The sequence below is a fragment of the Protopterus annectens genome, chromosome 1.part0, assembly GCF_019279795.1.
Source record: "Protopterus annectens isolate FY-2018-M chromosome 1.part0, PAN1.0, whole genome shotgun sequence".
NCBI classification, from domain to species: Eukaryota; Metazoa; Chordata; order Ceratodontiformes; family Protopteridae; genus Protopterus; species Protopterus annectens.
The window spans coordinates 881,313,137-881,330,894 of NC_056725.1; the positions used below are offsets into that span (position 1 = coordinate 881,313,137).

Below are 17,758 nucleotides of genomic sequence, written 5' to 3' on the forward strand. Positions count from 1 at the left end.
GAACTGTTTTTTTTTACTGATCAGATTAGGGAAGGGAACTGATTTTTCACTTGATCAGGAAGGACCAATCGGGAGTCTAATACTTATGAGAAGTCAAGGAGGGTGTAGTGCATTAGTTAGTTAGTGTTTCCTTATAAGATCTGAGCAAGTGCAGGGCTTTAGAAAGAGACTAGAGTGATTACTTTGAGAGTTTGAACAGTTCTAAGGGAAAAAGTGAAGAGCAGACTTTGTGGAGCCTGGAATAGTTTAAACCTGTTTAGGCGGCACTGCCCAACGCTGCTCAATGCGCATAAACATGCAAAAAGATAGTTGTAGGGTTTTAAGAGAGAGAGAGATAAAGGAGTTTAGAATTGACCCAAAATGGCCAATAAAACTACAGCTTCTAGGTATTAACCACTCCTCCAGGGACAGGCAGGCTGTTCAGTGTTAACCACTCCCACTGGTGAACACAGAGACTTCCCTTTAGCCCAAGCAAGCACTGGCCTTCTAGAAACTTCCAAACAGTTCAGAACAGCAAATCTGTAACTGAACTTTCTTAACTTTCAGAAAGTGGGAAAAAAGCAAGATTTTTTTTTTTTTCTTTTTGTTGAAGTTTAAAGGTAGCAAAGATACACAAGCAGAAACATAATCACAACAGTGCAATAAATGACCCCACACTTGAGTGCTAGGCCAAAATCAGGTAAAATGCAGTTTTTAGAGAAAAAAAAACAATGGTGCCTCTATTTCCCCAGATAGCCACACTAAGCTCTTAGGGGTAATAGTTGATAATCTCAAATTCGATCTACACGTCAACAAAACTATCAAAACTGTCAATAAGAAGCTCGGCTCATTATATAGAAATAAACCTTTTCTAACCCCAAAAGCTAGGATCACAATCACCCACTCTCATCTTCTATCTACCCTTCTATATGCTTCCTCTATACTCTGTAACCTAAACAAATCAGAGCTTACCAAACTCTCTTACTCTTACCACCATATTGCCAGATTCACCACCGGATCCCCATATAAGACACATCACTGTCAAAACCTCAGTCTCCTAGGGTGGCTAGAACTGCCAAGCTTACTTCAGTTCAGTCAGCTAATAGTAGCACATAATATTCTCAACCAACCTGAAAACACCCCCGCACTTAAAAATATAAAACCATATAGTAACTCCAGACCATTATGCTCATCCAACAAGCTGTTAGTCCAAACACACAAAGCTAATAACTCAGCTGGAGACTCTGTTTGCCAACTCTGTTGGCAAAGCTTGGAACTTACTTCCAGTGGACCTTACCCTGGAACCCTCTCTACGCCTCTTTAAAAAAGGCCTCAAACTGTATTATAAAATGCACTGGCTCTGTCTGTGCACCAACCCTGATTAATCTCCTTAATAACTTCCTAACTTAACAGTATTGTATTAGCTTCTTACCCACAAATGCTTGTAGTGGCATTCTTGTTCTGTACATTACTTTGTAAGTAATAATTGTTGCTGTAATCCACCTGTTTAATATTTTATATTCTACTACACACTGTTAAACTTGTGAATCCCTCTTGAGGGACACGCCTTACTTACTTTGCAATATTTGCTTGGAATGTATGTATGTTTTTTATGTGTGCAATTTAAGCTTTTCTCCCCTGTTGATGTTGTTGCTGTTGTTGTGTGTTTCAGCTTTTCCCGATTAGGGGTCGCCACAGCGGAACTCCGGTTCGCTAATGATTGGCAGTTGATTTTTACGTGCCGAGTTGCCAGCCCTGATGTACAACCTTCAGTGAAGGTACGCCCATTCACACGTTTCCATGCAGAAGACACTCTAGCTGAGAATCGAACCATTCCTCTTGAATGCCAAACCCTACTGACTTTGTAATACCCTTGGCGTGTATATATGTTTTTATCTGTATATTTGGAGCTTTTTTCCTGGACCTCCACTGAAAATGGACATGTATCCAGTTGGACTATCCCGGTCAACAAATGTAAAATAAAGAAATAAATAAAATAAATTAGAGGACTCTACTGTTTACTCTGACAAACTCTAAAGAGAAAGTCAATACATTTTTCAGTTATACTCTTTCAATTATATTATTTCCCATTTACTAAACAGACTTTGATGCACAGTTTTTAGTATCAGTTAAAACTGTGGTAAAATTACTTTTTTTGCTTTAAGGATAATAGTTTCTAGTTGTAGGAACTCTTCCCTTCATACTTGTACTGCCAGCCAAAGCTATCAAGTTTCCTGTCATTCATACATGAGCTACCTAGCTGTGAATGATGGCTACGAACACTGATGGCTTACCTATGTATAACAGTATTATCTTACTCTCATGTAAAAAAAAAGATCTGTTTTATAGCCCCAGCTGGACAGGAAAAAAAGCAGATATAATAACACCTTCCTGTTGGGATTTTGCTGGCCCATAAAAGCCAAAATTTGTAAAAGCATAAATAAATAACTAAATAAATATATAATGTGAAATTTTATAAAGGTTTAACAGTTTATTTACTGAGAAGGCTACATAGCTTATCATGCTAAATAAAGGAAGAACTTGCCAAGTCATGTTTTTCACTGCATAGTTTTTTATCTGTTTTAAATAGACAAACACAAAATGCATGCACATAAACCAGAAAGTATAACAGTCCAAGAATAAAGAGTTACATCAACAAATATGAAAATCATAACATTGTGTACCTTTCCAAGAATCAATATCAAGTCCTTATCGCCATCAAAATAATGCATGTTATCGCTAGATTCATAGACCATTTTAAGCCTAGCCATGTTCCCTTTTTGCGCTCAAATTAACATCCCATTTGGTTAGAGACTGGCCTTACCTATCCCATGGCTGCTAATTATATATTAGCCCTAATGAGAATAACTGGGATCATACCACAGATAATTTGAGGGGACCCATGCATGGGACAAAGCATTTAGAAGCTGCCTTTGTGTATTAGTAGTAGTGGGGCAGTCCTGGGGTAAATATTCTGTTTCCCATCCATAGATCCAAGTTGTGTTTGAATATGGACAGGGATGAACTTTGTTTGATGTACAAAGGGAGTCTGTTCCAGAGCAGCGGTATCCTCTTTGAGATACACTTGTCCCTTCAAACTATTCTGTTGATATTGCAGAGCAGTATAGATAACTAGACCAAATATTTCTGATACCATTTGACTTACTGGATCAGAGGATGCGTTGTATGCCAAACAGAGGAAAACTCATAGCAGTCTGTAGGATACCGAGTGCAGTGACAGGACTTTGAGCTCGTCCATATAGGACACGTTGTTTAGCCCTTGTTTTTTATTTTTTCTTGTTAAAAACAGAAAGTTTGAGAATAATCACACATTATTAAATAAACAAGCAAGTACTTTATTTTGTGGCATACATTTACCATATGAAGAAACTTCTGTCATATAATTGATTCTACTTTGAAATGCTGATGTTCTGAATGCTGAAGAGCTGAAATGAAGAAAAAATGCTCAAAACACAAGTGTGAAGTGTTTTTGTAAGGAGAGAAGCCCCCCAGACCCCCTGAACACACACACATATAAATCTGTGCTTGTATATATATATATATATATATATATATATATATATATATATATATATATATATGGGTCCCATTCAAAAGACCGAAATGCCGATTCCCCGACGCGGAAATCACCGACGCCAGATGACCGACAGATGCATTATACCGACAGGGTGATTCGCCGACAGTGGAAAGACCGACAAGGGTAATCTGCGATCGCGACCCGGTAAGTGTGCGACAGTGACGGAGGTAGGAGTGGTCAGGTAAGTGAGTTAGGGTTAGGGTGCAGGTAGGTGATGTGTATGTTAGTGTCGGAGCGTGGGCTAGTGGTGTGTAAGTGAGTTAGGGTTAGGGTGCAGGTAGGTGATGTGTGCGTTAGTGTCGGAGCTTGGGCTAGGGGTGTGTAAGTGAGTTAGGGTTAGGGTGCAGGTAGGTGATGTGTGCATTAGTGTCGGAGCTTGGGCTAGGGGTGTGTAAGTGAGTTAGGGTTAGGGTGCAGGTAGGTGATGTGTGCGTTAGTGTCGGAGCTTGGGCTAGGGGTGTGTAAGTGAGTTAGGGTTAGGGTGCAGGTAGGTGAAGTGTGCGATAGTGTCGGACCTTAGGGTTAGGGTTTGGGTCAGGGCTAGTGTGTATGGTATGTAGTGTCGCGTGTTGTTTACGTTCCGTGTGTCGGTGTTTTGGTGTTCGGTGTTTTGCGCTGTCGGGTTTGTGTCGGGTTTGTGTGTTGTCGGTTATTTGGCGTCGGTGAGTTTTGTGTCGGGGAATCGTCGTGTCGGTGTTTAGAAGTAGACCCATATATATATATATATATATATATATATATATGTCTATATTGCATTATCAAAAATACCGCATTACCATCGAAAATGCACTTTCGCGGAACAAAAACAGGAAAATGTAAAAAAAAAAAATATAGCAAACTAAACAGCATTATGCAGGTGGGCAAGCCCCCCTGCACCCCCCATGTGAGGGGCTGTGCCCCCCACACCCCCACTACTTTATTATTCTCACTCCAACATCACACTACATTGGGGAAAAGGGAATATTCCCTTAGCCCCACTGTACCATGATCTCAACAGGAGTTTCCTTAGCTGTACATCAACAGAATACGTTGATGTAAAATTAACAGTACATGCAAATTGCATTTTTTTTAGCAAAAGTGCATTTTTGATAAAATGCACTTTTACTAAAGTGTGTTCGATAAAGTACGGTTTGATAAACCGTACTTTCGACAATACAAATATGACCTATATATATATATATATATATATATATATATATATATATATATATATATATATATATATATATATATACACACACACACACACACACACACACACACACACACACACACACACACACACACACACTAACTATTCAATTATCTGAATACAGCCTTCCAAAGTTTTTGAGTAGGAAAAATCATAAAGTCTGAATATGTAAACGTTATACGTATTCATTTGTGTGTATTTTTAAGCTTGCATTACAATAATATACTGTATCATTTTGCACTAAAAATAAATTTGTTCTATTTTCTTGTTTAATGTTCATCATTTAATGTTCATCAAAAACATTTTTAGAAGTTTTTTTTATCTGGTTCAATTATATGTTTGATTATCCAAACAGTTTGATTATCTGAACTACCCTAGGTCCCAATTAGTTTGGATGATGGACTCTCTGCTCGATATACCAACTCTGACATCACACTACATTGAGGAAAATGGTAAATTTCCCAGTTCTCACTGTACTGCAGTCTTCATTCAAAAGCTTTGGGTTTTCAGAAATTCGGTCATTTCTTCTCGCTGATATGAATTCCAAGTTTCTGAAAACTCAATCAACTGATTGGGATTTATATATATATATATATATATATATATATATATATATATATATGTACACACACACACACACACAAGTGTGTGTGTGTGTGTGTGTGTGTGTGTGTGTGTGTGTGTGTGTGTGTGTGTGTGTGTGTGCACCAACTCTGCAGTTGCATCCACTCGAAGAAGGGAGAAATCTCCCAAAAAAGTGAGTCACTGCCGGTGCACATTTAGAAACTGCATTGGCAATGATTCCCTATGGAAAACAGTGTTTGTCATTATGTCATTCATCTTTTTTTTCTGCATGCTACTGAGGCTCAAGCAACTTCACCTTAAGCATGTGTGGGTGAGCTTGTATAATTCCCAAACAGGACTATGATAAACCAGAATATTTCTGCATGGTGTAAGAGTAGCACACCTTATATTACTGCTGGCAGTATGAGCAGATCTAACCAATTCTCTCTTACTTATTCCATTGTACAACCCCAGTGTAATCCAAGCTGAATTTAGATTTACATTCCCCTTGTGGGTAAACAGACCTTTCTCCATCTTCCATTTTCCTCCTTTCTTTAAAAATGTTAGGAAAGCAAAAACATAACCTACTTCCTCTACTAACACAGACTTCCCCTAACTAACAAACTCTTACTTCCCCTTTGTTTATTCATACAATTCTCCTGCCACTCCCCTCCCATATCTCTGCTTTTTTGATTGACAAGAAAATGCAGGAAATATCCTTCTGTAGAAATTTAGAATAGTAATACCAGTATATTTTATCTTCAACATAGTTAATTCTTTATCTCTACACATTCACATCATCATCATCCACCGTAATCTACCTCTAACATCAAACAATCATCATTGGCCTACTATTAACATCTCTCTTCTTTATCACAACATATATATATGGGACACTTTATAAGCTCGAAATATTGAAATATTGAATTTCAGTATCTCGAGTTTATAAAGTGGAAGGATCGGAAGATCGCAACCTCAGAAGCTCAAAATTCAAAATCTCGAATGCGGGAGATTTTGAATTAGCGGTTCTGGTGTTGCGCTGTGTTCGCAGATTCAGGTAAGTGTTTATGTGTAATGGTGTTGGGTAGGGGCTGTAGTGTGTGTTAGTGTGTGTTGTTACTGTGATGTGTGTGTGCGAGAGGAATGTAGTTTGTGTGGTGGTGTTGTGTGTGTGTGTGTGTGTGTGTGTGTGTGTGTGTGTGTAGTGCGACCTTGGAGTTAGAATATTTAAGTAGGGGGGTGCAGGGGGGCTTGCCTCACTGCATATAACAAGGGTAGGTGTGTGTGCTTGTTTAGTTGTGTGTGTGTGTGTGTGTGTGTGTGTGCGTGTGTGCGTGTGTGCGTGTGTGCGTGTGTGTGTGTGTGTGCGTGTGTGCGTGTGTGTGTGTGTGTGTGTGTTGTATTGTTGTTTGAAAGTGTTGGGAGTTTGAATTTCGCGGTTTTGCAGTTTCAGGCTTTAGGGCTTTGTGATTGTATGGTTTTGGGTATTTGGATTTTCTACTTTATGGGCTCGAGATTCTGCAATTTGAGATTTCAGAACTTTGAGCTTATAAAGTGAATCCCTATATATATATATATATATATATATATATATATATATATATATATATGCTGCTAATGTAATCTCCACCCATTCAATTTGTCAGAATAACTACCCCTCTTTTTCACTCCGAGAAGGCAAAAGAGATAACTTTTTTCTACTTCTCAACAATATATCCTCTTCTGAATATTCTTCAGTTTTTGTCACTGTCTGCACCACATTATATATCTACTAAGATTGCCCTGTATTCCCGTGTCCACAGCACCCCTTCCCATCATCTCTCCTCTTGTAGTCTCAGTGTTGTACACTATCTACAGATTAATCTTAAGTGCTGATCATAAACCAGCTCCACCTTCCTCAGCTGCTTCACCAGTCCCCATGTCTCATACCTCTTCCCTAGCCCGTATTTTACTCTCCTTCCTCCATCTTTGTCTCAGTCTTTTAAACCCCATGTCACCAAACCTATTCATCCCTTTCTGCCTTCTTCCTCACTGTGCCTACTTTTCCCTCCCAATGACCTTGTCCTTCTCCCCCACCTTCCCAATCCCTCACCGTCTTGCAATCTAATCTATATAACAACCATTCTCTTTGATCTAAAGAGAATCTCTCCTCCACTGCCTCATAGCACATCACCTTCTCTTTCTCTCTCTTTACCAGGTTCCCACAACAAATCTATTATTTTCTACCCCATCACACACATGCTTTAATTGTTGCAAAGAATGATTTTTTTCTATCTGCATTGGTGTTATGATTCACTGAGTTCCAGTTTTCTCAGAACTAACTCTAGATATTAAAAACACAGAAAGTCTCTCCCTCCAATAAAAAATAAAAGCTTAAGGCAATCTGCACTCAGTGAGTATGTGAGTTGGGCCATTTCAAGTGTTAGCATTGTTGCTGCTTATGGTCCTTATGGAATAAAGAAAAAGAAAAAGATTTGAGAAAGAAGCACATATAAATGTATACAGTTCTTTAAAATGTCTTCCAAGCATTTCTTATTTATTTAAGCAGTTATATCAGACTGCTGTGCCTCATTTTAATACAATTTTTGATAATGTAATCGACAATATTTTTATCATACCTATTAGCGAACAGAGTTTCCTTACGGCCTCAGTTGTCAGCATTTGTTTTTGCCTTAAGTAATCTGCCATCTGACCACTGATCATCATAAATGTCCAGCAACCCAAGTATGGCAAAGCAGATAAATATCCATTCTAAAGGAAAAATCAATGCTGTTAAGGAGCAGAAGACATCTTTGCAAACACCATTATATAACACTATATTTCATCAGCAGTTGTATTCTAAATATCTACTATCTTGCAAAGAAAAATAATACATGCAAAAAAAAAAATGTGAAGAGATATGATAGACAGTTTAGGGGGACACAAGAAAATATTATTAAACATCAGGGTGGATGGTCACTCATGGTTACTAGAGCAACAGTCCATAGTAGGTATTAAGGGTCTATATCAGCACATCGAAATGCGAATTCCCCAAATACGAAAACATCGACACGTACAGAGCGAAATACCAAAAGTATGAATGGCCACTTCCACAAATTTTTTTCCCAGGGGGAAAAAAAATCACTTGTCTGTTATTGGGAATTTGCCCTTTTCCCCACTGTAAAGCAATCTCGGAATTGGTATATTTAGTTAGGGGAGGTGTGTGTGTGGGGGGTGAAGCCCCCCACTTGATTAGGGTTTGAGAGTTTGGTTTGGTGTTGGTCGGCCGAGTGAATTTTTTTCCCTGAGAAAACAATTTGCAGAAGTGGCCGTTCGTACTTTTGTATTTCGCTCTTTACGTGTCGATGTTTTCGTATTCGGAGAATTCGTGTTTCGATGTGATGATATAGACCCGGTATTAAGGTTGAGATGTAACGGGACTTAGAAATGTATGTATGTATGTTAGAGGTCTAATTCAATTATTCTGACAGATGTGAAAAGGAAATAATCTGTAGACTAAATACAAGTTGCTTATCATGCAGTAAGCAGAGAGGTGGACAGACTAGATGGGCTTAACAGTCTTTATCATTTACCAAAAATCCATGTTCTTATTTCATGTAAAAGGAATTCAGTTTAACCTAAGAATGAAAATAAAGATGTGCATGAAGGGACTCAGAACTGTTACATGTTTTGCAAAGAGACCACACAACAGAACCTTTGCTAGGAAAGAACTGAGGAACAGATTCTACTTCTTCATTTTACAATGATGCCAGAAACTAGTATTAGTGCAACTGACGCCCCACCCACAAAGGGAGATGCATCACGCCTGTAATACTTTCAACAGATAAACAGGAGAAAACTATCAAGGAGCAGAACACAGATGTCTTTAAGAATAGACAGACTACTATCCTCATTGTCACATGTAGTGTTATACCTAGATAATTCACCAAAGTGAAAAAGACTGCCAGTTTTAGAACACTTACAAAAAAACACTTTGGGATACTACACTATTTTTTTAGAAATTATCATAGCCGAATGACTAAAATCTGTCTGCAGTCCATATAACTCCAACAAATATATACATATATTTTTTTTCAAAACACCTGTCATTTTCCTTTGTTACATATTATAACAACTACTTCAAATTTATTGTTCATTCACCTTTACGTTTTTTGAACATTAGGTGCCTGTGATTTGCTTGCAAGCATGTAGTACCCAAACATAACTGAGATATAGAGGTTATGTCCATTTCAGTGAAAAGTCTTCTGAAAGTGGAATGTGTAGGGTATTTGGCATTTGAAGTTTGTCAGGTTGTTTGTGTATTTTAATGACTCAAATGATCTCGCCGGACAGAGTTCTTGTACCTGATACTCTTTCATGATCCTCTGAATTCTATTCCTGTTATGGACAGCTACATTAAGGAGTCTTTCTTCATCTGCTATAAGATTACTGATAAATTTGGATATAAGCCTGAGCGGTGGAATTCATATATAAACATACTTTTCAACAAAAAGAAGAAATGTCAAGTTATCTTTAACAGATCTCCATTCGTCCACTGTAAAACAGACTTAAAACTAATAAGTAAAACCATGTGCAGTTCTGATAAAAATACCATTGGTGTGGTACAGATTACTGTAATTAATCAAACCAAAGAAATATAAGAGATCATTGACAATATCTCCATAGATGCTCCCAGGGACAGACAGCCTTATTCAATTAGCAAAAAAAAAAGAAATCTACCCACCCTAAAACAGCTATAAAACATATATAGCACCAAAAAACACAATGCTCCCAGCCCAGTTTGGAAAATCACCAGTGTTAGAACAATCCCAAGGAGTGCAAGGCCAGCTGTGAACTCAGGGTTACTGTCAACTGTAAAGATAAAGCTTAGAAACTATGCTCTTTAATGTATCAAACTATTTCCAGTGGATTTACCCACTCTGATTTCAAAGATATTCTTAATATAAAACAGGCACAGCAGATCAGCAAGAGATGTTTATTTTCACTCCACGAACAAACCTCACAGAACAGAAACAAAAACAATAACGCTGCTACAGTTCTCAGCGTTTTTCGACATGCACTTCATCAGAAAAGCTAAACAGTGCTCAGTGTGCTAAATTTATAAGTCAGATGTTATTTGAATCTACCAATGGTGTCTCCTAACTAATTAAAATGTTAATACATTCAATTAATATCCTTGTTGTTGAAACTGCAGATTTCTTAACAAAATCAGAGAAATAATATCACCATCTAGTGGTAAAACAAAATCTTTACAGGCAGGAATACATAGTAAAAATATATATAAATATTGTATGCTATAAAAACCATTTTAATTAATACATAAAAAATGTACCTGTGTGCAAAATGTTTGAAAAACATATAAAAATGTAAGAAAAATATTAACATGTGTATAAATATATATATATATATATATATATATATATATATATATATATATATATATATATATATATATATATATATATATATACACACATAAGTACAACTAATATATGGGTGAGTGGTTATAACTTGGCTGATCTCAACTTTAATACAGGTTTTAGAGAGATCATTTCATTTAAACCTGGGTGACTGCTAGCCTCAAGCATTAACTGCCAAAATAACTCTCTGTATTCTAAAGAGGTCTCCCAAAGACCACCCCTGGGATCGGGGGGTAATACCTCTATGACGAAGAATAGGAATTTTGCAGACGAAAATGTGCTGAGAACTGTAGTAGCGTTACTGTTTTTGTTTCTGTTCTGTGAGATTTGTTCATGGAGTGAAAATAAACATCTCTTGCTGATCTGCTGTGCCTGTCTTTTGAGTTTACCAGTGTGAGTTTGGGCACATTGAACACTTATTTTTATTCCTAATATACTTGCTAACAAATTCAGAGCTAATTTCCTGGCTCCAATCTAGCTAGTTGTTTCCACTATTACCAACATCCCATTCCTCCCCAAACCCCTTTGGCCCACCCTGAAGCAGCACTAACCAAAACTAGAAATATTAGCTCCAAGCGGCCTGATAACATCAGCTGGGTGTGTGTTTAGACAGCAGAGCAGAAGTGTGTAACCCTCAGGTACTGCTCCAATGCCTTGCAATGACAGTATGTTGATACTTGCTCATGCCTACACATCTATTTCATAAAGCTACCTGCTAGTACATGGCAAGCACCACTTAGCCAGCTCACTTTTAAACTTCTTAAATTTAAGTATCTTCATGGGTTTTGTCCCTGAAACATGGGGACTAGCTATTGTGATACCACTACACAAACATGGCCTGTGGCAGAAACATGGAAAATAGCTATAATGCTACCATTACACAAGTATGACACCATGACAAACCCCAGAAGCTATAGACCTATTAGCCTCAGAAGTGTCATCTGTAAAGTTATGATGAGTATAACTGTTGAGCTGATAAACAATGGCACTGGTGATGTACAAACCTTGAACTCAAACCAATTTAGATCTGTAAAAAAGTAGGCCTTTTGTAATAAATCTAGTCAATTTTTATGAAAGGGCAACTGAAGTCCTCAATGAGGGCCTGACCGTCCATATTCCTGATCTGACTTCATCAAGGCTGCTTGCACCATTCCACATGCTAATGTCAAAGATAACCTCTCTTAACTGAAGTAAAACCATGTGTAGTCCACTGGATAGCCAACTGTGTCTCTGAAAGAATCCACACTGTTAAGTTAGCCAGAGGAGTGCTACCAGCAGGTTTGGAAGACTCCATACTGGATATCTTACTGTTCAGAATTTAGTTTTCAGAAGTGCATGCAGGAATCAAATGGGTGTGGCTAACAAAGCATACTAATTACTACAAACTGGGTGCAACAGTCAAATCACCCTCAGACACTCAGTTACTCCAGCAGGACATTGATCAGACCAATATCTTATGTATCAGTCATGGGCTCAGTGCCAAAAAATGCTGTTTATTTATCTTTGCGAAAGACCTTACCCTCTCCTGTCACCATATTGTTGGTATCTTCCTCAGAACAAATATAATTATCTGGGATTTGGAAACCTATGCTGACAACATTCTTTTGTTGTTGAGTGCCACATCTCAGGTCTGTTTAGGAAGTCCTTTCTATCTTGTTCTGATGGTCTGTATTGGTATCTGCTCTAGGTCTCATGCAGTCACGGTTGGTCTATACTCTTCACTTATTAGACCTATCCTTGAATATAGTGCCATTTTCGGAATGTACCTGACGAAACACCTTGATCAATTTGAAAGACTTGAAAGGTTTCTAATCAAAACAAAATTTCCAGACTGTACAATCTATGTAAGTCTGCAAGACTAAAAACACCATTCCAATAGTCTTTCTCACATAGATTCCTTACAGATTATATCCGTTAATCCTTCTGAACAATGAAAGTCCCCACCCTTTTTTGGCTTTCTCCAGTTTCATGCAACCAATGACCTGTTAACACTCTTGCCTCAGGCTCCATCACACAACCAACAACTATAGTTGATATGTCAGATTCATAACCCAGAGCATTCTCTGTCTTTGAAATAAACTTCTACCACACACCAAACAAAGTAGCACCTTATGTACTTTCAAAAGTAGACTTGATAATTTGGATGGGAGTCTATAAACTCGGGTCTATATCAGCATATCGAATGTTAAATTAGCCGAATATGAAAAGGCCAACACAGAAATCTCAAACTACAACATGCCTGAACACTGAAAATGCCGAAATTAAAAATATCGAATTGCCATAATGGGCCAACTCCACCTCCCACTTCCTAAACCACAATAACGGAATAAAAGTATAGTATAATAGACCCATGTCGGCAGTGTGTCAAATAAATGTTGAAAACATAACCCAGCTGTGTAGAACAGAATTCACGTAACCGAAATACAAAATAGTGTATTCTGAATAGCACAGCCGAAATATCACCTCACTTCAAACCTTAAGTAGTAGAATTATCATCCTAAGGAATTCACATGCAGAATACTCATTCCTATTACCCAACACTGCATGCATATGGCATTGCTTGTCAACACTCGCGTTTTTTAGGGGACGGTGGACAGCCAGACTACAATTATAGTCACACTTCATTGATCCTGTTCTGTTCACGCACCAGCACATTTAATACCGATGGTATATCTGAAATCCTCCTACCTAACAGACATCGCACACAACGATGCCAGCCCTCCACATAGTTCTAGGTACATGGAAGTGATAACTCATTCAAACAGGAAATATTCCAAAATAAAATAGGGAATGTTGGTGGAAATCTAGCTAAATGAGCAGACCTAGTCTGCTGTCTACAGATGCGTCCTAGAACGTACACTTCTTCAAAGTATGATAACAATTCCTTCCCTTCTACCAGAAAGGTCTCTTAAACAGTACGAAATGTACTAATAACCTCATCCTCATGCAGAAATGACAGATAGTTGGAATTGTACACTCTTACCATACAACATGGACAAACAGAGAGTCTGTACCTTTCGCCATATGGCTTTTGAAAAATGGAAAAGACACCCCTTAGGAGTTACGTTATGGAAACTATGCCTGACACTTTTAATGGCTGCCATTTCAAAGTCACACAGTATATACTCCACTGTAGGTTCTAGATCAAGTGATGACAGTAGTTCAAACACACACTCCCATAAATAATTATATGCCTTGTATGACTTCTTGGACATCAGGCAATATAAAAGGGGCAAACATTTGGTATGCTCTCCATATGACATTAATCCGTGGACACTATAAAGTTGCCAGCACAGCTGACCCTTTGTCAGAAACACACCATCCATTAACCATAGTTTGCATGAACACAGATCCTGCAGATTTTCCTTCATACTGAATACAAGTACATGAATATTGCTATTCAAGTCTACCTTCCATTTCTGTATGAAACACCCTTTTCTTAACTCACAGTCTGTAACATTTACATCCGTTAAAGGGGTTGACATAATTCTATAGGTGAGCATTTTCCTACGCCGCACACGATTCACTCGTTGCAACATTGACTGCCTAGATGGCAAAATTACAGTACTCTCTACTGACGTGCTAGTGATTATATCATTCACCACTAATGCTGAGGTTGTACTAGTTACCCGAGCTGTCTCTTTCAGGTCGAGACAAGCTACATACCGTTCCACTTCTGTTGCATCTGGTGGATGTGTATGACATACAGACTTTAATAGTTCACCTTCTACCTGCTTTATAGAAATAGCTCAAACTTTGCACTTACTTGACTGTTTCAGCTTGCAACACCAATACTTCCTATTTCTAATTGTCTTTTCTAGACTATAGATATACCCATTCACATGTAACATAGCTTTGTTTTTCTGTGATGTAACACTTGGATAAACTTTACCTAGTGTACCTGATGCCACTGGAGGCGAGCCGGCCATTGTCAAATTGACACGTAGGATGCACACAAACTACATGTTACTCACTGTATTTATTACCATAATAGCAAGTACACAGAATGTATACTATTTTATATTATAAAACTTTACCTAGTGTACCTGGTGCTACTGGAGGAGTGCCGGCGATTGTCAAATTGACACATAGAATGCACACAAACTACGTGTTACTCACTGTATTTATTACCATCGTAGCAAGTACACAGAATGTATACTATTTTATATTATAATATGTCACTATTCTACTGGCACACATACTACCATTATATGTTGTATGGTTATGGTATTTACCTACATATTTCTTATTTTGGTTCATGCACTTGCACGATCATGTAGTTGTGTTTCACATCAGAAACGTAAGTTAGCCAACTATGACTTTTCAGTATTTTTACTTTAGAACATTTACACATTCGAACAAGTTGTAGTTCAAGATTTCTGTGTCAACCTTTTCATATTCGGCTAATTTAACATTCGATATGCTGATATAGACCCTATAAACTCATGCCTGGGATATTTGGAAATAATTTTCTTACTAGGAGTACTAATATACTTTCAATACCAAGGAGTGTTGTGGCTAAGATTCTTGAAGACCCTTTGGCTACATTCTTAGTATAAACCCATGTACTTAAAGATAAGACAAAGGAACAAAGTTGTCAACAATTAAAGTTCAAACACAAGCTTTAAAAGATAAAAGAGACAAAGGTTAAACACATAAAAATTTAACAAGAATTTCAGATTTAACAGATTAAAATATAACAATTTCTGTGAGATAATATATGTATCTATTTCACCTTCAGTAAAAGTAAGACCGACAATAAATAATTAACAGGATTAATTAGCTATATACCAAGAGTTAGTTATGAACATGAGATTACAAGTAAAGAAAATCATGACTAGTATAACCTGCTACATAACTTAGCTAAGAACGTCACCAGGTAGCAGAAAGCTTACTTATGTACAATTACTCAGAACACCTTAAACTATAATCAGAGGAAATTTTGGAACCTGGTATACAACGTAATAGAGTGGGCCTTCCCAGTTTGCCTCCTTCATACAGACGCCATCAAAACATTCTCAAGGCAACTCAAACCCACTTACTTCCTAAGGGAATTCACATCTGTGTCTCCTAACTGTCCTATGCCTCCATCTGCCTCAATTCCATATCATGACCCTATCTCAGAAACCACCTAATTTCACTTAAAGTGATCAAAACAGAATATATATATAGAAGAGGCCTTTGACAATATCCCTATAGATGTCCTACAAGGAACAGACAGCCTCAACCCCTTGTTCTTTCAATTCTCAAAAGACCACATTCTACACGTCCTAAAACACCTATATAACTTACATCTCACCAAAAACACAAACTATCCAGTTTAGAAATCACCAGAGTCAGACCATTCCCAAAAAACAAAAACTGCAATGTTTGACAAGGACTTAGATCTCAATCCTGCCAAATGTACGAAAAAATCTTACAAAAACTAATCTACACCTATTTAGTCAACTACCTAACAACTTACAAAATACTTAGTCACCAACAGCACTGGTTTGGTCTGGAAGAAGTAGCACATCTGCCCTATATACACTGACACATGACATCCTCAGCAGTAGAGGTAAAGGACTACTAACTGACAGTCTTTGCTGACCTAACCAAAGCCCTTGACACTATCAGTCTCTCTATCTCTCACTCTCTCTATCCTATGACACTGCTTTACCACTGCAGGCATCAGCCCTAATGCAGTCCTGTGGTTTAATCTGTCTTGCAGACACTTCAAAGTATAAAGTGGATCCATATTCTTTCCTGTAGTTCACATATCCAAAGGTGTCTTTCATGGCTCAATGTTTTCTCCTGTTCTCTTCTATCTTTTTATTAACAACCTCTCTTGAAATGTCCACCTTCTCTTAGTTCTACTATATGCAGATGACATGGCCACCTAGAGATCAGCCCCCCCCCACCCACCTGCCTACATTGTAACAAACAGTTGCTACAATTTAGCCTGTGAACAGAGTACTACAGCTCTTAAGTTTGACCACAAATGCAATACCAGTCTTTAAAAGCCAGTATACATTAAAGAATGATCAAGATCAGCTGATCACACCCTCCCAGAGCTTTGCAGCCAAGACAGTTGCCCCCTTTGCCCAGTCCTAGCTATGTCACTGCCTGTATCTGACCACACTTTACATTTCATGGTACCACTGCAGCATTAACTACAAACCACAATACCAGTCTGACCTCATCACTGACCATGATCACATGGTGAGGGTGTCTGAATGAGATCCTGCAAGGAATAACACAGATGGATACCTACTAGGTGCACACGTCATTCATGATTAATATATTACTCAAGTCTTCATTTTCTGTAATGCTTGTCTCTTTTCTCTGATATTTGGCTACAAACGTTCATTTGTAGTATCTTAGAGTAACTTGAAAAATGACAAAAAAGATGATCACACATTTGCTACAAAAAACAAAGGTTATGAAACCAAATTTTTCTTAAACAGGACACGTCACCTAAGTTCAAAAAGGTATAAAAAGATTTGCAAATACAGCTGATAATATATTTCTCTTACCTCCTGAATGTTGAATTTTAGGATGTCTGTCATATACGTTGGCAACAATGTGAGCAAAGTATAAAAGGTCCAGTTGTAACAAAACTGAGCGATTATAATAGCCCAGAGTGGTAAGGATGTAGCCAAAGCACACCATGGTACAGACTTATTGTATGTCAGCTGTGGAAACAGAAAACAAATATTCCAGAGATTTGGGACTTCTGTACCATGTTACATCTAAAAGATTATTCAAAAGCTGAAGCACTCACTGAATGTATTGTCCTTACTACTACAATGCAACAATTATTCATTCCTTATAAAACATAACAGTCTGCCTTAAATAAACCTGTACAGCAAAACTGTATATGAGGCAAATTACTATAAAGGGAAATGCAAAACGTTGCAGTCATTCCTTAAACAATATTAGAAGACTTAAAGCAAATATGAAGTAATGTGCCAGCATCAGTTTACCATGATGGTAAGTCTTCACATTATAAACAGTCAGAATCAT

The 17,758-nt window shown here is 37.7% G+C and overlaps 1 protein-coding gene across 2 annotated transcripts in view; it reads right to left on the reverse strand.

Moving 5' to 3' along the window:
• LOC122795591 (sialin-like) overlaps positions 1 to 17,758 on the reverse strand; it is a 711,524-nt gene that overhangs the window by 403,429 nt on the left and 290,337 nt on the right. For both annotated transcript variants that reach the window (XM_044063849.1, XM_044063858.1), the window contains 2 exons: positions 17,269 to 17,427; positions 7,952 to 8,084 (listed from right to left, as the gene is read on the reverse strand). In XM_044063849.1, coding sequence (XP_043919784.1) covers positions 7,952 to 8,084; positions 17,269 to 17,427 — 292 coding nt within the window. The remainder of the gene's footprint in view (positions 1 to 7,951; positions 8,085 to 17,268; positions 17,428 to 17,758) is intronic.